Source organism: Olea europaea, unplaced genomic scaffold (assembly GCF_002742605.1).
Source record: "Olea europaea var. sylvestris unplaced genomic scaffold, O_europaea_v1 scaffold2485, whole genome shotgun sequence".
In the NCBI taxonomy this organism is placed as follows: domain Eukaryota; kingdom Viridiplantae; phylum Streptophyta; class Magnoliopsida; order Lamiales; family Oleaceae; genus Olea; species Olea europaea.
The window spans coordinates 39,450-59,634 of record NW_019243075.1 but is presented as its reverse complement, the minus strand read 5'-3'; the positions used below and the strand labels follow the sequence as shown (position 1 = coordinate 59,634).

Sequence of the window (20,185 nt, the reverse complement as noted above, 5' to 3'; positions counted from 1 at the left end):
ATGCAAATTTCTTTGCTTTTCTTGAACTCCAATAATCACATTCTGAAATCCATAACTGTCCAATTGTCCAACATTCAATAAAAATCTATATATAAAAAAAAGAATGAGAGAACTAGGATTTTTTACTTTTTTTACACTAGCAAAAATATGAATTTTCTCTCTGCAGTTTTTCAAACTCTAGCACCTTATTTATATAAGCCCACACGGGATTAGCTCATCTCATAACTTAATCCGGCCAAATATTTAATTAATTCAATTAATTAAATTTGGTCCATAAATTAATTAATCCAATTAATTTAATTCGGACTATTAATAAGCAACTCAATTAATTAATTAATTAATAAGTGTTGGATAATTAGTTAATTGGTGAATCTTATTCTTCTAGTTCTCCTTTATTCTGCGACCCATTAGGTTTTCAATTACGATACTTAACGACGTGAATTATTAATTTGATATAATCAAAATCGATAAATTAAAATGCATTTTTAATTTATCATCAATTCACATTTCTCGTCCCAGATTAACATCTAGCAATGTGTTAGGACAATACATGTAAGAAAAATGTCACGTGGTATGACAAAACCAAACTTGTTCGTTTATTGTGAAATTATAATCATTTTATCAATATGATCTGATCAATTACAAGATACCGATATGTGTCAATTTCAATTATCGGTCATATCTTTCATTCTATTATTAAGTTAATATAAGTCGAAACATTTTTCAACTTATGAATACACCTTGCCCAATGATTTGATTATCAACTTAATTGAACAAAATGTGGATCATAATTTTTTTACTATCTAAGAGTGATGAATCCTCTATTGGTCATTCATTCATAACTTTTATATGATTATTGACATACTCTAATGATACCTATTAGCAGCCCTTGGCAGAGTAATATCCAACATCATCAAAGTATGATTGTCCTCATATAAGATACTATGATGACCTCAAGTCGAATGACTCAATCCATTATTGCACTTTACAGATTAACTACTGACACTCAGATAAGTTATCCATGTGAAATCTCCTAGTGGGTCTCCAATGTTTTGTTCTATAACAAAACATCCACATATTCATTTAAGTATCACTACACTTTAACTTGTGAAATAAGCTTCATAAGTAAGAAGTGCTACACGTAATAGTCTATCTATAATAATGATATATGTATCTCATTATTAGTTACGACGATGGATGATTTAAGATTCAATCATGTATAATTTGTATATCACAATTATAACTCTTTGTGATTAACAAATTATGAAAACTTGAATCTACAAACTTTCTTATTTAATTTAATTGAGTATTAATTAAATAATAAATTTTCTATAAAATTGCATCAATTATATGTTAAAAGTGTTTTTGTCTAAATTTGATTGGGCGTGGGACATAACATTTACAAACTCTCACTTGTAATAGATCCAATCACTTATGTATCTAATATAATAAGAGTTTACATGACATTCATGTTTATACTGTGATAATTTTTTGTCAATGGATCTGCGATATTTTCAATTACAGGAATTCATTTTTTCTTTGCGTCATTTCTTTGTATTATCACTCTAATGAGATGATATCGCTTTAACATATGTTTGAACCATTGATGAGACCTTATTTCCTTTGTTTACATGATGGTTCTATTGTTATCACAATGCAGAAGTTTGTGATCAACAATGTTAGGAACTACTTGAAGTTCATTAATGAACTTTTTAATCTAGACTGCAATTCTTTGCTGCTTTTAAAGCAATGGTGTATTAGGCTTTTGCTATTGAATGGTTGTTTCAAGTTTGGAACATTTCCAACTGTCTAAGAATAAACACATGTCCAGATTGAGACTTGCCATTTTTCTAATGGCATAAATATCATGAATGTGGAGCACTCATCAATGTGCCCTTTAGTCTAAGCGTTCCTTTTTGATTACTCATTGCCACCATTGGGTTGGTAGTATGGATTGTTCGATCATGCCCACCATTAAACTTATGAGTCAACATGTTCTTCTGTGGAAGATGTACTTATATTTCGATATATCACCTTTGCGCGAGCATAATAAACAGCCCTTCCAATCTACTTTTCAATAAGCATCTTCCATTGCTTTCAGGTGAAAAAAGTCACTCCTGTTGCTGACTTTCTGTAGGTTAGGGGCCCTCTTTTGCCTTGTACTAGTAATGTGATTTCTTCGAAGCCAATCGTGCCTAAGGTAAGGAGAACGGTTTTCTCTTTACCGTTAAGTCGGCGGCTGGCCTGGTTGTTTAATACACGACATAGGATAAAGAAAGAGGACTTTTTTTTTTTATCTAAAGGTAGGTCGGTTATCTTATTCGCAAGGAAGTGAGAATCAAAAGAGAATTAAATGGCTAAAGCCCATTCCAGGAATCAGAACTGGAACAAGAAACCAAACCCGATCCCCATGCTTACCCAATAACTCAGTTTATATGACATAGGCATCGACGACAGTAGCCCTGTGTCGAGCTGACAGACCAATAAAAACAAAGGTGTCGCCCTAAAGTAAAGGGAATTTAGGGCTCTTAGTTCCAAAAATATTCTACAACTTAGCTGGCCGAAGACCAAGTTAGTCTAACCCAATCAATGCACGAATTTATGTTCTCAGTATGAGTTTTTTTCTTTCTTCATTGGATGAGTTGGGATTAGAAAAAAGTCTCCATAGGTCAGTTACTCCCCTTTTCGTTCAATCTTAACTATGCCATGCCAAGGGTTATCGAAGAACTAACCTTTTGCCTTTCCCTTGCTTAGGTTAAAAGAAAAAAATGTAAAATAAAGGAAATGACAACTAAAATGGCAATATGAGATAGGAGAGAGCTGACCCAGCAACGACATAGAAAAGATGTGATTTGATAATTTGTGTAAAAGAAAGATGATCAGGCACTAATACAGATATGGATTACACTTCATGTCGATCTACTAGATCAACTTCTACCTACCCCGATGGGTCAAAGATCGTCGAGAGTGTTTTTTCTTCAACGGAGGCTAGCCTATTATTCCACCACCTATATCCATAAAAAGTGAGAGCGAACTTGGTTTTCCAGCACCTGGCTATTTTCCCTGTCCAGTCTCCCCAGTTGGGCCAAGCTAATGAGATTCAGGTTCAGCCCATTTGTAGTAAATGATGCTTAAACAGTATCATTATTTTATAACATTGATGAAAGAAAACCTATAATAGTTATTCATTCCTCCCCAAGGGGTACTTTATTGATCAGGAGAAAGGTCTACTTTTTCCTCCTTATAATATAGGGTTTGTTAGCATTGCTACCGCATTTGTTACTCTGTTGTCTGCTACCCTTAATTTTATAATGCCTTCTGTCAGTATGATTGAATATGTTTCCCAGCTCCCAATCTTTCTAAACAGCAAAGGTTCTAATAAATTTAGCTTTATCATGCCTAGTTTGGGGTTAGAATTCGTATAGGTAGGTAGAGATGGCTGCAGTATCCGACCGAGTCCCAGTGGTAGAGTCTTAAAGCATGAATCTAATGGCAAGAGAATCAGTGGCTTATCACCATTCCTTAGTCGCAATTCTCTAACCCAGCAGTTTTCCATTTGAATTCACCAATCAATGACTGAGCTGTGATTACAAGGTAATATTTCAAGCTAAAGTAGGGGCAGCAGCGATGAAGTTGAGAGCCAGGGATAGGAGCAGGGCACCCTGGTTACTATTACCCATAGCATCACTAGAGGCATAGGCAGTCAGAAATCAAAATCGTGTTCAATCTTTCTCAAGCTATCAAATCAACAAGGGTTCTAGAATAGTCAAGGCTATTCGATAAAGGATGGCTGGCATTCATTAGTATGTGGATCTGCTGTGTGGTTTGGTTTAGCGACTTGATGATTGGCACTTTCCATTGAAAAACCAATTGTAGTGCTTTATGCAGTGGGGTACCACGATAGAACGTCATCGGAATGCCCTAATATGAGAAAGCCATTTCGGGTGCGACAGATCAACAATCCTAATTATTACACGAACTTTGTGCAATTGCAAAAGACAAGTGAACTAGGCAAAACATAATGCTTTGTGGAAGGTTCTTGATCCATTTGCTATTCTAGCTCAGTGACATAAAGGAACAAGACCACAAAATAGATAGGCCCGAAGGCGCTGGAAGCTAGGCCATTACTTATATTTTTGTCAATGGAACATGGTTAAGAGCTTTAGCGAAGAAAAAGAACCAACAAGATAGGGCAGTCTCTGTTCCTCTCTAACTAACAAGAGAAGCGGAACATCTAGCTTTTCATCTTTGCTTGATCATCCTATCAGTCATGGTAACAAATTAAGTATCTCTCAATCAGTTTGACTATTTGTGGTCTTTCAAAACTATGTTATAGTAGTAAAGTAGAGTTAGATTGCACAATTAGCTTGTAGGAGAAAGATAAGAAGGAGCGTAGTGCTAAGATGGAGAAGCAAGCTTGATTCTGTCTCTGCTATTAAATGTCATAGTGTGGCACGCACTTTATCAACTCTAACGTTACCGTGTTTGTCTTGTTTTGAAAACCTTTAAAGTAAGCTAAAGCTTTTCTTATTGGGTCTTAAAATGAAAGAAGAAATAGTGTGGGATGAAAGTTCGGGACTTGCAATCAAGATTTCATAGTTAGACCATTGATACCCTGCCTAGCTGAATAACTAACCGATGGCAAAATGGTAAGCTTCTTTGTTCACCTGTGCGGGTCGGCATTTATTTCATATGTGATGCAACTACAATGCTTGAGAGGTATAGTGATTGGTCTAAAATCAAGATGGGAATGGTCAAATAGAAAAATCATGATAAATGACTATCTCTGCCTCACTGTAAGGGTTTCCGATTGAGCTGCCATCTCTATTGGCCCGTCCTATACTAGTAGAGAGCTTTAGCAATGATCAGGGCATTCATCTATCAGATTACTCTAACCCGGTCTTGGCATGGATTTATGTTCTCAATACGAGTTCTTTCTTTCTTTATTGGGTGAGTTGGGATTAGAAGAAAGTCTCTATAAGTCTGCTACTCCCATCTTTGTTCAATCTCAACTATGCATGCCAAAGGTCATCAAAGAACTAACCTTTCTACATTTCCCTTGCTCGGGTCAAAGAAAAAAATATGTAACATAATGGAAATAACAGCTAAAATAGCAACTAGACTAGATGTTCACGACCCTCTTAATGATATCGATAAATGACTTGTTTTTGGTAATAGTGAACATTACCATATGTAAATTCAGGTGGATGATATAAATTAGTATTTTAGTACATTTCTCTGTCTGAGTCAAAATAAATATGTTTTCGAACCTCCTCTTTAAATTTCAAAGTGGATGTTCCTGCACGAATCTCAGCAGTCACTTGTTCTTATTCTATGTATTGATCGTTTTGAGCTAAAAGAAAACTTTTGGATGGAATATTTATATTATATAGAATATTTTGACTCTCAATAGTTACATACAAGTCTATAGAACATAGAAAGGTGAGAAGTCCATGACGCGTACATGTCAGTTATACCAAATCCTCATTGAATTTGATTTTTCCACTAGAAGGGGCTTGCACATGTTCTGCAGTACCCCCTGTGAATACTCCGCTGATATGAAATGTTCTTAATGTTAATTTTGAGTACCCGGTTCTCCAATCAATTGTCTTGCAATAATACCTACAGCTCTCCTAATTCAACCAGGTCGCCATGAGTAGGACTTCAACCCTAACATAATTGACGAATCCAAGACACAATCCTACAAGTACAGGGAGTTCGAATAGATATTGGTTGTGCTGAAAGGTTGAAGTCCAATCCCAGTGTTTTAATTTCGACTGATAAAGCATCATGTTACCGAAGTATGAGTTCCAACTGATTGTACCACCATATAGGAAACTATTGCTTGGAGAGAGTTAATCTTATTACCGAGGTAGTGAGACCAAAAAGGAAAGATAAGAAGGAGTATGTGTACAATCCATTTACCTAGACGGTGTAGGATAAATGAGTTAGCGACATGGGAGAAAGGGATTGAGGGATAGTGAAAGCTTAGTTTTGTTTTCTTGTTGAGGTTTTTTCCAACTCCATTTGAGCTGTCTCCTTTTGCCTCTATGGATTGAGGCTCAGTTACTATATGGAATTTGATTCACCGGCTGATATGCCTTCTTGCTTTTACTCATACCTTTATTTGATTCAGCAAGGATTTTCCCTCCCTAAGATCGAATTCCGTATTTACATGGATTTGCCATCGAGGACACTCATAACTACAAATAATAACCTACTTCACTGATATAGGAAGATATGGAATATTTGACTCGACAGTAACTTATCTTTCTATATTCCATATCATCTTTACCTACAAAGACTGATAACAACGTAGCTTACTTAGCTCAATTAACCATCCGCTTCCTTTGAAGATGGGTTTTACCCCGATACCTTTGAACGTTATCAAAGCACTTTTTGAGTGGAAAATCTAGCAATCTTGACAACTTTTTCATGCCTTGGATAGCCTCTTTAGCTACTTGAACTACTTACTATTAGGCAACAACATCTACATTTCCCAATTTAAACCTATCTCGAGAAAGCCAATCCTAGGCTGAAAGGAGAGAGATTTAAACGACTTAACTACTTAAGTGACAAAAGCGGAAGAGGGAGGTTACTAACCAACTAAAGCATCCCTAAACTAACTGATCCAGCAAGCTACAAAAGAAAGGGGGATTGATCACTGCTTTTAGCCTACTAATCTAAAGGCAAGCAAGAAAGCCAGTCCATGTTGCCACTTCGATTTCTCAATCTCATTCATCTACTTTTGATTTCATGTTGTCTATCTGGCCTAGTGACCCTACTAGAGGTATTCAATACCCTACTCAAAAGCTAAAGAGATAAGAAGATGGGCCTTGGCCTTTTCTTCTTATGACAAAGTCATTTCGATTCGTAAATATTAAAGTTATCCCATATGAATCTAAGACGATTCTCAGCATCATGAAGAGAGGTTTATAAAATCCTTCTTTTTTAGTCTAATAAACTTCTATTCCTTCGAAAATCCTACAATTCACTGGAAAGTTCTCTTATTTCCTTTCTAAAGGCAAATTCTTTTTCCATAGAATAAAGATAAAGACAGAATTAAAGATAAAGTTCCTGATTAAGAAAGGTGCCAAGGCCGTTAAGACCAAATCATCATTTTTATCTTGACGAAGAGCAAAACAATAATGTGGCATAGAAAGGATGTGCTCAAGTTCCTCTGCCTTTTCTTGTTCTTCCTTGGAAAAGACCTCAACTTTACTTTGAGGGGCGAAAGAAGTCAAGTTTTGTCTCGGCTTGGATTGAATCCACTTTCTCTTTATCAAAGCCATAAAGATGTACTAATTCATCAAAAACGACTCTAATTTCTCGATGTATTACCTCGGTAACTAGATTGACTCTTCCCAAGCAAATGATCTGACCAACCCGTGGTCATTAAGTTCGCCTTTCGACTTAGTTAGTTACCACCAACCCTTCAAATTTGCTTCTTACCACTCGACTAAAAGCTCTAGAATGAAGCTCATAAACTCGAAAATTAAAAAAAGATAAATCTATCATCTTTTTATTAAATTAGCTGCGGCTCACTGGGAATACCTTTACCTTATTCTCCCAATCAGTTTATGGCAGGGGAAATAAAATTGTCTCTAAGGACTTAGCCTCTATGATGATGACGCTAACAGAGCTACGAATGTTAAGCCAGCCTCTAACCTCTAACCTCTAAGTTCTAGTTATTAAATTCGTGATTCCTTCAGAAACTTGATCATTGCTATTGATCTCTTCCTCTATTGTGTGTCGTCAGTATGAGTGAACATGTTTCCCAGCTCCCAATCTTTCTAAACAACAACGGTTCTAATAAATTTACCCTTGTCATGGTTGTTTTGGGTTAGAATTCATGAAAGTAGGTAGAGATAGCCATAGTATATACTTTTGACTGAGTCCTAGTGGCAGAGTCTTGAGGCACGAATCCAACGGTAAGGAAATTAGCTGTTGATCGTGGTTCACCAGTCGTACTTCTCCCAGCACAACAATTATCCATTCGAAAATTCAGTAGTCAATGATTGAGCTGTGATTGCATAGGTAATATTTTAAGCTAGAGCGGAGATAGGATAGACAAAGGTGATAGCATTGGGTAGGAGTAGGGCACCCTAGTTATTGTTCACCCGAAGCATCGCTAGAAGCATAGTCAGTCAAAAATCAAAATCGTGGTCGATTTTTCTCAAGCTATCAAATCAGCAAGGGTTCTATAATAGTCAAGGCTATTCGATAAATGGTTGCTGGCATTCATCAGTACATGGTTTCCTGTAGGGGTTGGTTCAGCCACTCGACGACTGGGACTTGCCATTGAAAAACCAATTGTAGTACTTTATGCAGTGGGGTACCATGATGGAACGTTATCGAAATGGCCCAATATGAGTGCGCCATTTCGAGTGCGGTAGATCAACAACCTAAATTACTACACGAAATTTATGGAATTACAGAAGACAAGTGAACTCGACAAAATGGAATGCTTTGTGAAAGGTTCTTAATCCATTTGTTGTTCATCGTGCAGTGACTTAAGGAACAAGACCACAAACGGAGGGGTTCGAAGGCAATGGCGAAAGCTAGGTCATCACTTATCTTTTTGTTAAGGAACATGGTTAAGGGTTTTAGTGAAGAAAAAATAACCAACAAGATAGGATGGTCTCTGCTTCACACTAACTAACAAAAGAAGCGGGATATGTAGCTTTTCATCCTTGCTCGATCATCTAACAGTCATGGTAACGGATTGAGTATCTCTTAAAAGGTCGCTGGTTTAATTGTTTGTGATATTTCAAAACTATATTGGATGTCATGGTGTGGCACGTACTTTATCAACTCTAATGTCACTGAGTCTGTCTTATTTTGAAAAGCTTTCAAAGTAAGCTAAAGCTTCCCTTATTAAGTCTTGAAATGAAAGAAGAAATAGCGTGGGATGAAAGTCTAGGTATTGCAGTCAAGATTTCGTAGTTAGACTATTGATACCCTACCTAGTTAAATAACTGACCAATGGTGGAATGGTAAGCTTTCTCGTTCACTTGTGCAGGTCGACACTTATTTCATATGTGTTGCAACTATAATGCTCGAGAGGTCTAATGATCGGTCTCAAAAGCAAGATGGGAATGGTCAAATAGAGGAATCGCGATAGATGTTTGTCTTTGCCTCACCACAAGGGTTTTCGGTTGAGGTACCATCTCTATTGGTCTATCTTATGCTAGTAGAGGGCTTTAGCAGTGATCAGGGCATTCATCCATCAGATTAGTCAACCCGATCAACGCATGGATTTATGTTCTCAGTCTGAGTTTTTTTTTTCTTCATTAGGTGAGTTCGGATTAAAAGAAAGTCTTCGTAGGTTCGCTATTCCCCTCTTCATTCATCCTTGACTATGCTATGCCAAGGATCATCGAAGAACTAACCTTTCTGCCTTTCCCTTGACTAGATGTGTACGGCCCTCCTAATAATATCCATAAATAACTTATTTTTGGTAATAGATGAACATTACCATACGTAAATTTAGGTGGAAGATACACATCAGTAATCAAGTGCATTTCTCTGTCTGAGTCAGAATAAATATGTTTTCGAACCTTCTTTTTAAAATTCAAAGTGGATGTTCCTACGCTTATCTCAACAATCACTTGTACTAATTCCATATATTGATCATTTTGAACTAAATAAAAACTTCTAGATAGAATATTTACATTCTGTAGAATATTTTCACTCTCAATAGTTACATACAAGTCTATCGAACATAGGAAGGCGGGATGTCCATGACATGTATGTATCGGATGAACAAAATCATCATTGAATTTGATTTTTATATTAGAAAAGGCTCAATCATGTTCTACAATACCCCTTGTGAATACTCTGCCAGTATGAAAAGTTCTTAATGTTAATTGAGTATTTGGTTTTCCGATCAATTGTCCTGCAATAATACCTATAGCTTATCCTAATTCAACCAGGTTGCCATGAGTAGGACTCCGACCATTACATAATTGACAGATCCAAGACGCACTCCTACAATTAAAGGGAGTTTGAATATATATTGGTTGTGCTCAAAAGGTTATGAATCGATTTACAAGTCCAATCTCAATGTCTTGATTTCGACAGGCAATACATTGTGTTACCAGGGCCTGAGTTCTAACTAATTGTACCACTATATAGCAAACTCTTGCTTGGGGAGAGTTAATCTAATTACCAGGTAATGAGACTAATAGGGAAAGATAAGATGGAGTATGTGAAAGATCCATTTACCCAGATGGTGTTGGACAAATGAGTCGTCAGGCATGGAAGAAAGGGCTTGAGTGGGAAGTAAAAGGTAAGTTTCGCTTTCTTGTTGAGGTTTTTTCCAAGTCTATTTGAGCTGTACCCTTTCTCTTCTATGGATTGCGAGTCAGTTACTATATTGAATTCATATTCACCGGCTGCTATGCCTTCTTTCTTTCACTCATATCTTCTCTTTAAGTCATAGCTTCGGGCCTTTGTGATAACATTTTTATGTCATCTACACATTTTCTTGGTCACTTACAGACAAAAGTAAAGAGCTTTCTAGCATTGGCCAACTTTTTCTTTCTTTTTTTGGGCAAGATTCCAAAGTCTCCATAGTTACTGCTAACGAATTAAAGAATTTCTATTTTTAGGATCAACTAAGTGAAATAATTTCTGTCCAAATCTGATTTTGAACATTGGAATTCACATATGTGTATAGATATGAACAATGTAAACGATATTTGGTGGATGTTAGAATTATAAATTCATTCAAAGATTGTGCTTAATCAAGTTGTTCATATATTTTGGCAGTAGAACATGAAAAATTGGCTGAATGATTATTTTGAGATTATCATTTATTATTTTGTATGTATGTGGATGTAATATATTGCAATTGTCAGATTGTAACTTATTGTGTTAATTGAATGTGAGCTAAGAGATTGTGTAACTAAGATTGCTAGTCACAAAATGTGAAATTTAATGTGCTACTTGTTCAATTGAAAATTATGACCAATTATGTTATTACATTGTGCCCGACAAGTATTTGTGACTATGACTTGTTATACCTTAGAATTTATCATAATGTGATCTATAATTGTGTATTAATGTGACATATGATGTGGCCACTTTGTGGCCTAAGCCTTTGTTGATTGTAATCTATAACTTTGCGTGACCGTGGCCCGTTTTACCTACGATTTTATGCGAATGTGACCTAAAATTTTATGTGAAGGTGACCAGTAAGTTCATTATATTTATAAATTACTTCGTTTTGTTCACAAAATTATTTATTATTGGATTTGTTGAATTGAAAGATCATTCAAACGAAATATTGTTCATCCACAATTTACAATTCATCTTATGACATAAAATTCATAAGTTGTGAACATGTTTCTATATTTCATAAAATCTCAGCATGACTATGATCTATTTAACCATGTAAACAATTCAAGCCGGCTCATGAGTCAAGACTCGCTGCTCGTGCATGCCGTGCATAAAATTGCTTGGGCTTTTCTTGGCCTTATTCGAGTTGAGCCAAAGCTCGGATAAAACTTCGAACCATTTCTTGCATACCAAATTCTTGTATAATCTCTTTTAAAACCACGTATATGCTAGTGGCATTTTGCGGATGTTCACTAATCTAAATGCAATAATCCTTTTATATAAAATCCAAAGGTAATCAATATAATGAGCTGTAGCAGCAATATAACCTTTTTGTTACCATCGATCCATAAATTAGAGGTAAATGATACAACACTATAAAAAAAAATTTAGACTTTAACTAACAACTTTTTTTCTTTTATTATATAATTTTATAGCATCTGCACGAAGAGTATTCTACAACAAGAGATATACTTGGGTTGGAGATATTCCTGCACAAGTCGGGTGAAGAGAATAGAGTTCATTAATGTAAGCGGTATCTCAGTTGCAACCATTCCTTTGTGAAATCTTTCTTGTAAATATACGAAAGTGGAAACAGTAGAGCCAAAATCGACAAACATGAGTTTGGTCTGTTTTGGGTTAAGATAGACTTGTTTTACTTTGCAAGTTCTTATTATGTATCTAATCGAATGAGAAATACTTGAACCAGGCTTCCAACTTAATTCTTTACCATAGTAACTGCAATATGCTTTCCAAATATCCACTCCATTTTTAACATGAATTTTTTTCATATCATATATTGCCAACAATCAGATGATTCTTTCTTTGACCTTTTTAACTTCGTGTACTTCTTTCTCTTGGATATCTTCCAAGTCAATTGGAACAATTTTAATGCATCGTAATAGGATGAAGTACTCGAATTACCCTTAAATTAGTTAATCCTATCATTAGTAAATTCCATTCATGTTTATGAAATTTAGAATAATTAAAATTGAAAAATTATAGCAAAAGAAAATGAATATTGAAGCAAAGAAATTGATGACTAGTATTGAAAAAAAAATATTATAAATTAAATAAGTTGATATCAAATCCAAAATTTTACCTTTCTATTTATAGCAAAAAATTGGCCCGTTTTACAAAACTTGATATTCAAAGATAGCTAGATGCAATTGTCTGCTTACCTGATGTGCCAGTAGGACACAACTATCTCTTATAGGTAGCTACATGCATTGCTGCTTGCGTGTAAGATGTAAAAGGCAACTATAATAGCTATTTGTAGAATCACAAGGTAGCACGTGTCATGGGCCATTTTTGGCCTATCATACGAGCCGGCCCGTGTGGCTCGAGGCTTGGGTCATTGCCCAAAAATGAGGATTGGTTCAAGCCTTATCTCGATTAACACGAGCCATGAGTCAAGTCAGCTTGGATGTTTTCCTGATCAAGTTGCAGGCTACCCAAGCTAACGAGCAGGATTGACATCCCTAGATCTATTGGATGTGTTTTCTATGCTGTATGTGAATAGGTATATGTTAATGATTAGTTATGTATAAATTGTTACTACTATTTGAGACTAGCTCTGTGTAGTTATTATTTGTGGTCAAGTTTGTTTTAATAGTAACTATTTTATAACCAAGTCTGTTTAAGTTGTTGCTATCTATGACTAGGTGCGTAAGTTGTTATTTATGATTAGGTCTTTGTTAATGATGACTAGATATTATAAAATCTTTCTTAACCATGACCGTATGTGAGCAGATCTTTGTTGATTATGATTGTTTGTGACCTAATCTGTTAACAAAGACTTTTTGTGACTGTTATGTATCATTTGTAACTCTTTGTGACCAGGTCTGTGCTAGCTATGATCAAGTGTATGTTGATTGTGACTGAAATTGACCTGTAATGCGTTGAATGTTACATGCTATTGTCTGACTCTAATTTTATTTTGTCACACATCAAATACTAATAGCAATATATGCTTGAAGAGATAATGAACAAAATTAAATTACAATCATCTCATTCTAATTTTTCAAAAGAAAATTTCTTGAACTCTTGCAACTTGTGTTGGATAAGATAGCCTTCATACCAATTATGCCTCTAAATCTGAAAATTAGTGATACAACTTATTACATTGTAAAAATAATGTAAAGTAAACAATTAAAAACTCTAACTAGTGACCGAAGATATTAGCATACAAAATTTAACCTTACTATCTATGGTATTTACTCCATTATAACTTTAGCAAACGGCCATGCAATTATGGTATCTTCACATTCTTCAATATAAGTCATATCAAAAGTAAGCCTCTACAAGAATGCATTAGATTTCATTGCTAGATCAACCCAATGTCTCATAGTATTATGTCTTAGAGGGATGTAATAAACCAATATTTTTGGATCATTTGATGACCAAAACATTTTTCTACCACATTTTCTCCTATTCCAGTTCAATCTAATACCTTATACTTCTTTTTGTGTTTACACTCTTCAACAACTCAATTTTAGGAAGCAAGTTATAGTCAATTTTAAAAGTGTATATATATAGGGTAATTAGCACAAAAGGTCCATACCTTTCATTTTTTTAGTATTTTCGTCCTTATTTTAACGTTTCATTACAGACAACGTCATTTTCACCATTTTTAATGTAAAATGATCAAAATACCCTGTCATTTAAATAAAACCAAAAAAAGAAAAGAAAAATAAAGAATAAATTACAATCTTACTCTTAAAATTTTAAAAAGTGTAAGTGAGTCCAAATAATTATTAAAAGGACTAATAGCACAAAATGTCCCTACATTTGGTCTATAATGTGCAGAACGTCCATACGTATTAAATTAGTGAAAATGATATTTTCCACAATGAAATGTAGAAATAGGGATAAAAATGCAAAAAATTGAAACGTATTGACATTTTTCGCAAGAATTGTCAAATGTAGGGATTTTTTTGTTATTAGGCCTTATTAAAATATTAAAAATAACAAAAAAAACTCTCTCTCTCTCTCTCTCATTTTCTTCTCCAAATGGTTCAGCCATTTTAGAAGCCAAAAAACTCCAGCAAACCACTACCCAAACTACTAGACCACCATACCACAGAAAAGTCCTCACTTCCTTTTATACATACCACCCAACGTCCAACCTTGAAACCTTCATGTCAATAGATTTGTTCGAAATTGCAAGCTAAAATACACAACTCGCGAATGCATATACTGGCGGCATTACATATTCCTGAGAGACCCATGCCATTTCAACACACCAATCAACTATACTCACGAGGGCACCTCTCTTCATGGTCTTAAAATATCAACAGATGGTTCAGTGGTTTGGATGTTCGACGGTTTGGACGATGGTTGGTCGGAGTTTTTCCACTTCTAATGGGTAGTCCCATTTGGAGAAAAATTGGGGGGGGGGGGGGGGGGGGGGGAGCGAAGAGGGAAAAAGGGGGGGGGGGGGGGGGGGGGGGGGGAGAGAGAGAGAGAGAGAGAGGGAGAGAGATTTTTTATTATTTTTAATATTTTAATAAGGCCTAATAGCAAAAAAATCCCTATGTTTAACGCTTCTTGCGTAAAATATCCACATGTTTCAATTTTTTTCTGTTTTCATTCCTATTTTCATGTTTCGTTGTGGAAAACGTCATTTTCACCAATTCAAAATATAGAGACATTTTCACACTATAGGCCAAACGTAGGGACGCTTTGTGTCTATTAGGCCTTTTAATAATTATTTGGACTCACTTGCACTTTTTAAAACATTTAGGAGTAAGATTGTAATTTTTTCTTTATTTTTCTTTTCTTTTTTTGGTTTTATTTAAATCGAGTGTATTTTGGTCATTTTTACATTAAAAAATGGGAAAAATAACGTTTGCAATGAAACATTGAAATAAGGGCGAAAATGCCAAAAAATGAAAATTTCAAAAAATGAAATTGACAAAATTTACCGATGAAGATGATAGCAGTATATTAGATAATTTTTTACTCTACTTTCCTTGAGACTATAAAGATAAAAATTTCAAAAAATACTTATTGAATTGTGTGAAGTACAAACATATATAAGTTATATTTCATTTAGAGGAACTTACTAACTTGTTTTTTCAATAAGTTATTGATTGTCCTCTTGAACCTTCAAATGATTTGTTCCTCTTTTAAATGAGATATACTAGACTTACTTTGAGTTCATATGAAATATTTTGTCTAGAAAACTCTACCTCCAATCCCTCGTAATCGCCCACGATTCTCTGGGCCAAGTACTTTCAAAAGAACATCTTCTTTTATATTAATTTTAAATCTCATTAAAATAGAGCCCCAACAAGGACTCTATATATATATATATATATATATATATATATATATATATATAGAACTAAAAAAATAAATTAAGTATATACTTACAAGCATCTCTGCAACAAGTTTTTATAAAGGTTAACCTTGATGTCCAACTTATTTAAGAAAATATGAAAACCATTATTAGCATTCTACTTGAAAATTTTAGAAAAATGACATAAATAAATAAACAAGACTCACCATTTGTAGGTTGACAAAAGAATACAAAATAAATAAAAGATTAATTTTAAAATAAGAAAGCTGAACTAGAAAACACAAACAAAATTGTCAATAAAGCAATAAACATATGCTAACCTAGAACCAGGGGCAAACAAAGGGAGGTCCACGTGATCTCATTTTAATCTATACCAAATTTAATAATTAATTTTAATAATGCATTTCATGAGACCCAAAACTTTTCAACTTATATCAAAATCTACTAAAAATTTAAATTAGTCCCCACCAAACAAGGGGTAATTACAATAAATTTTTTTCTTTACTCTTGGAAGCTCACAGACACATCTAAAAATGTTCAAAACCGATGTTATTTGAAGATTCTCCAACAAGATTTAACTTCTTTTTGTGAAAACAGCCTCTATAATCAATTGCCTAAAGCTGTTCCAACTAATTTACAAAGAAATTGTTGAAAAAGTCTTAGTATATTATAAACTTGACACCATGCACTTGCAGTATAGTTTACACATAAAAATGGACAAACTTGGAAAAAGAAGAGTTCAAATATGCACGAAAAATTTAATTTTAAGGTGGAAGATGGAAAATTCTATCGTATATTTGCATGTGTCTTGTATATGAAACTAAAAATCATATTTATAGGTTGTTAAACAACTCTTCTCAAGAATTATAATCCTTCATAAGAATCACAACTTTATGTATTATAAGGTAAATAAGAAAATTGGGATGAATATACAACAAAAAAACTGGAAGAACAGGTGCCAAAGAACTTTTTTCTAAGGAGAGTCAGGGACATCTCTCACATTCTGTACATGTAGCAAGCCCATTCACACAATCCATCAAAAGCACAGAAAGCCAAAATAATTATCACAAGTGGTAAACCAATTTGCACAAGTCAAAACTACAATGGGGGATGCTATATGGACAGAGGCTGCCAATAGGGGGCTGCCACGTCGGCCTGTGTTTGGACAGAGGCCTGTCCAAGGAGTTTTATCCAAGTATGATTGCAAAAGGTGTCCTTTGCTTTACTCTGTTATCTCATAATAGAGTAATCAGCTCATAAATAGCCTAATAAAGCCTTTCGTTCCTTTCCATGGAAAATATTCCTGATCCATAAGTAGAATGCATAACATCAGCCAACAAAGGAAACTGTAAGAACGCAAATAGCGTAACTGGAACACAAGCAGTGAGAGCAATCGGGATAATAACCCAAGCCAGTTGATGTCCAACCACAATGAAAAAGCTTGCACTAAAAGCTAGAAGCATTGATGCTATAGAAAAGAAAAGTGTTGTTAGGCCAATAATCAGCCTCTTCGGCAAGGACTCCAGGAAATCTTCTTCAGCATAACGCGAGGTGAGGATAGATAAGAACATCAATATAGATGTCACAGAGGAGAACAGAGCAAGTGCATCTGATATGGAGAAAATTATAAATGACTTGTCCCTAAGGAACATAGGGGTTCCTGTATTATTGTTGTTGCCTCCTGGTACAGTAAAAATTGCAGCAAACATTACTGTAGTAATAAGTGTTGCAACAAGCATGCAGGATGATGCTGTATCCTTCATCCATTTCTCCCCACTCTCGACTAATCCCTTGTGTTCCTGAGTAAATAGCATTTGGGGTGTTCTACCTTCTGAGTCTTTCATTTCCTTGTATAATGGCTGCATATTCTTCTCAACTTCCTTTGAATGTTAAAAAGAAGAAGAGTCAAGAAGCTATTTTAATTAATTCAAACAGGCAAGAATAAAGTTCGTACACAATTTGATAGTCACCTTAAACCACAGCAACTCCCGTTGCATTTGAAGTGCTGCACCAGAGACAATTTTAAGTCTATTTGAAGGAGCCAAGTTTGCAGCCAAGTGTAAAATGTTACAATTGTTGGGGTTCTTAGAGGATGTGATCAAATCTTTGTGCGCACCTATGTCATAAAGAAGTTTGAAGATTTTTTCTTGGCGATGAATAACTGCAATGTGAAAAATGCTTCGACTTTGCTCATCAACTTTCCAAATGAGATCAGGATAGGAGAGAATAAGCTCCCTGATGAACTGAAAGTTTCCAAATTCTGCAGCTATGAATAATGGTCGTGAAGGGCTCCTGAATAACCTCTCAATTTCTGAATCATCCAATAAGAAGAGAACCTGTTTCCACAAGAATTTTACAAACTCCAGGGCTTGAGATTGCATCAGCATTTTCTCAATAACTCCCTGGATTCCTAGAGTTATAAGGCAACAAAAGTCAACTCACTAAAATTATTGAACATGCTTATTATGGGACTTGTAATGCATTCCATACCTGTTAGGTGCATAGCATGATTGAGAAATCTGAAGTTGCTAGTACGACCAGTCTTGTTCAACAGTTTTGCAATCAGACCTACTTGATTCAATTAGGAGCACAAATGAGACTGCCTTTTCACTTTGCCATGCTTTGCTATATTGACATAGAGGTTACAATTTAAATAGAAATGAAAAATCTTACAGTGGTCTTGTTTACTTTTGCCTGAAAATGCTGAAGTCTTTCGAGCTAGAACATGAAGTGCTGTCTCGCCATTGGGCTCTCTTTCAATGGCTAGTTCTGGTTTGTGTTCAAGTATATGCAGAGCAACATCTGAAAAAAATTAAACAGTTTGCCTCATCTATGCTGTTTTTTCAAAATATTTATATATATGTTTGTGAATCGAATGCTATCTTACCATATAAATCAGAGCTAATAGTTGCAATTAGTAGCCCAACATAGTCCTCTTTGGAAAGAAATTGGTTATCCGTTACTGAATAAATATACCAGACCATGTCTCTATATCCCATTAAAGCAGCAATGTGTAGGGCTGTCACTCCATTGATACCTCTTATCATAGGCAAGTCACTGTTTTTTGCTACCATTAACTCTGCAATTTTTGTAATACCAGATGCAACAGCAAAGCAAAGTGCAGTATTTTCATACTTATTTTTAAGTGCCAAATCCAATGAATTCATCATTTTGACCAATTCTTGTACAAATATTATCTGTTTTGCGCCTGCTGCAATATGCAGAACACTTTCCCCTCGGTTTGTGATCCTTGCAGTTATTGCTTGAGGATGTAGATAAAAAAATTCTTTTGCTTTTTCCCAATCACCCTTGAGTGCAGCATGGTATAGAGGAACATACATTGCAAGATTCCTGGCGGGATAAGTCCCCTCTAATGTTAATGAACCAGAGGCCAAAGTCAGAAAACCAATATAATTATGTTCGTTGAAGTATACAAAATGCCGGCAGCGACAGAGAAATCCAGTGGAAAATACATCATTTTCTATTCGACTATTGGCAATATAAGCATATCAAGTGGAGGAAAAAAAAAAGACAATAGTGTTTCCCTAAGCAAACGAAAATATTACATTGATAGGCCCATGAAACCCCTAATTTAGCTATAGAATCTTATGGTAAAAGGAGTTTACTTACCAACTCTCTCCGAAAATGAAATAAGATGTGTTTGTGTCCCAGCAGGAACGGACTGCATGGAAGTGTGATTTGGGATTTGACCATTGGAACAGTAGGTTGGCTGAACTTGAACAAGAGGGTAAGAAGTGATTCCAGTGTTGTTCAAGTCAGGTTCTTCAGCACCACCAGAGGCCGGGATGGAGTTTAGTTCCTGGAAGCAGGACTGAATAGAAAGAGTTCTCTGAAGTTGAAACTTGCTCGAGTTTTCCATTACTCGCAACCAGATCAACTACTACCTCAAGCTATGGAAATTAATAATAGCCAGAAATTAAGAAGTTAGAATGAATTTCTTCAATATGAAGTCAACTCCACCATTTCTAGAAACTTACCATTAGTTGAAACTTTTTTGAGCAAGAAAATGCTCAATCAGTGCAAGGAAAATTCCTGAAAGATGTGTGACATGAAGAAAATAATACTAACACTTTATAAAAAATAATTTCAACTCATAATCTTTGGAAAGGTAAAAGATGTATTCGACTCATTTGGTCACATCTAATCTTTGGAAAGATAAAGATGGCACATAAAGTGTGGTTAAATAAGCTATAAACTTTTTGACACCACTACTAACTCCAAGTATTAAAATTCCTTCTTCCTGAGTTCCTCCCATTCATGTGGACTAGGTCTGTTTTCTCAGTAGAATTTCAACTTCTACAGTTAAAATTTATTAGCTTCTTCAATCAATTTGTTTATTTCCAGACAGGCACTGACAGAGACAAGAAGCAATTTTTTTTTTTTTTTAAATCCACCATCCCAACAAGAGCAAGAAATATCAGGCAAATTGAATATGGTGGATTCAATTTGACTGTCATTTTGATTATATTTTATTTTGCCATTGGATTTACGTACTTCTAATGTGGTTATCCTTGCTTAAAC

General features: G+C 35.0%; 1 protein-coding gene across 3 annotated transcripts; it reads right to left on the bottom strand.

Moving 5' to 3' along the window:
- Window positions 1–16,520: 16,520 nt before the first annotated feature.
- LOC111382380 (ankyrin repeat-containing protein ITN1-like) lies at window positions 16,521–19,933 on the bottom strand. 3 transcript variants are annotated; one of them, XM_023006325.1, is made up of 7 exons: window positions 19,642–19,933; window positions 19,274–19,554; window positions 18,531–19,013; window positions 18,317–18,445; window positions 18,134–18,214; window positions 17,614–18,053; window positions 16,521–17,523 (listed from the first exon to the last, which is right to left on the bottom strand). In XM_023006325.1, the coding sequence occupies exons 2-7, from the start codon at window positions 19,521–19,523 to the stop codon at window positions 16,909–16,911; spliced, it is 1,998 nt and encodes a 665-aa protein (XP_022862093.1). In that variant the 5' UTR covers window positions 19,524–19,554; window positions 19,642–19,933; the 3' UTR covers window positions 16,521–16,908. The 3 variants fall into 3 exon arrangements, with proteins under 3 accessions (XP_022862093.1, XP_022862092.1, XP_022862094.1); XM_023006324.1 differs by having other exon boundaries at window positions 19,274–19,933; XM_023006326.1 differs by having other exon boundaries at window positions 18,134–18,211; window positions 19,274–19,933.
- Between the last annotated feature and the right edge of the window lie 252 nt (window positions 19,934–20,185).

Excerpts from the sequence above, each read along its gene's own strand:
- LOC111382380 (XM_023006324.1), bottom strand. The coding sequence starts at position 19,523 with ATGGAAAACTCGAGCAAGTTTCAACTTCAGAGAACTCTTTCTATTCAG. Across the intron at positions 18,215-18,316 it reads CAAAAGTAAACAAGACCACT|TAGGTCTGATTGCAAAACTG; the intron begins GTAAGATTTTTC and ends AATTGAATCAAG. Across the intron at positions 17,524-17,613 it reads GGGAGTTGCTGTGGTTTAAG|GAAGTTGAGAAGAATATGCA; the intron begins GTGACTATCAAA and ends TAACATTCAAAG.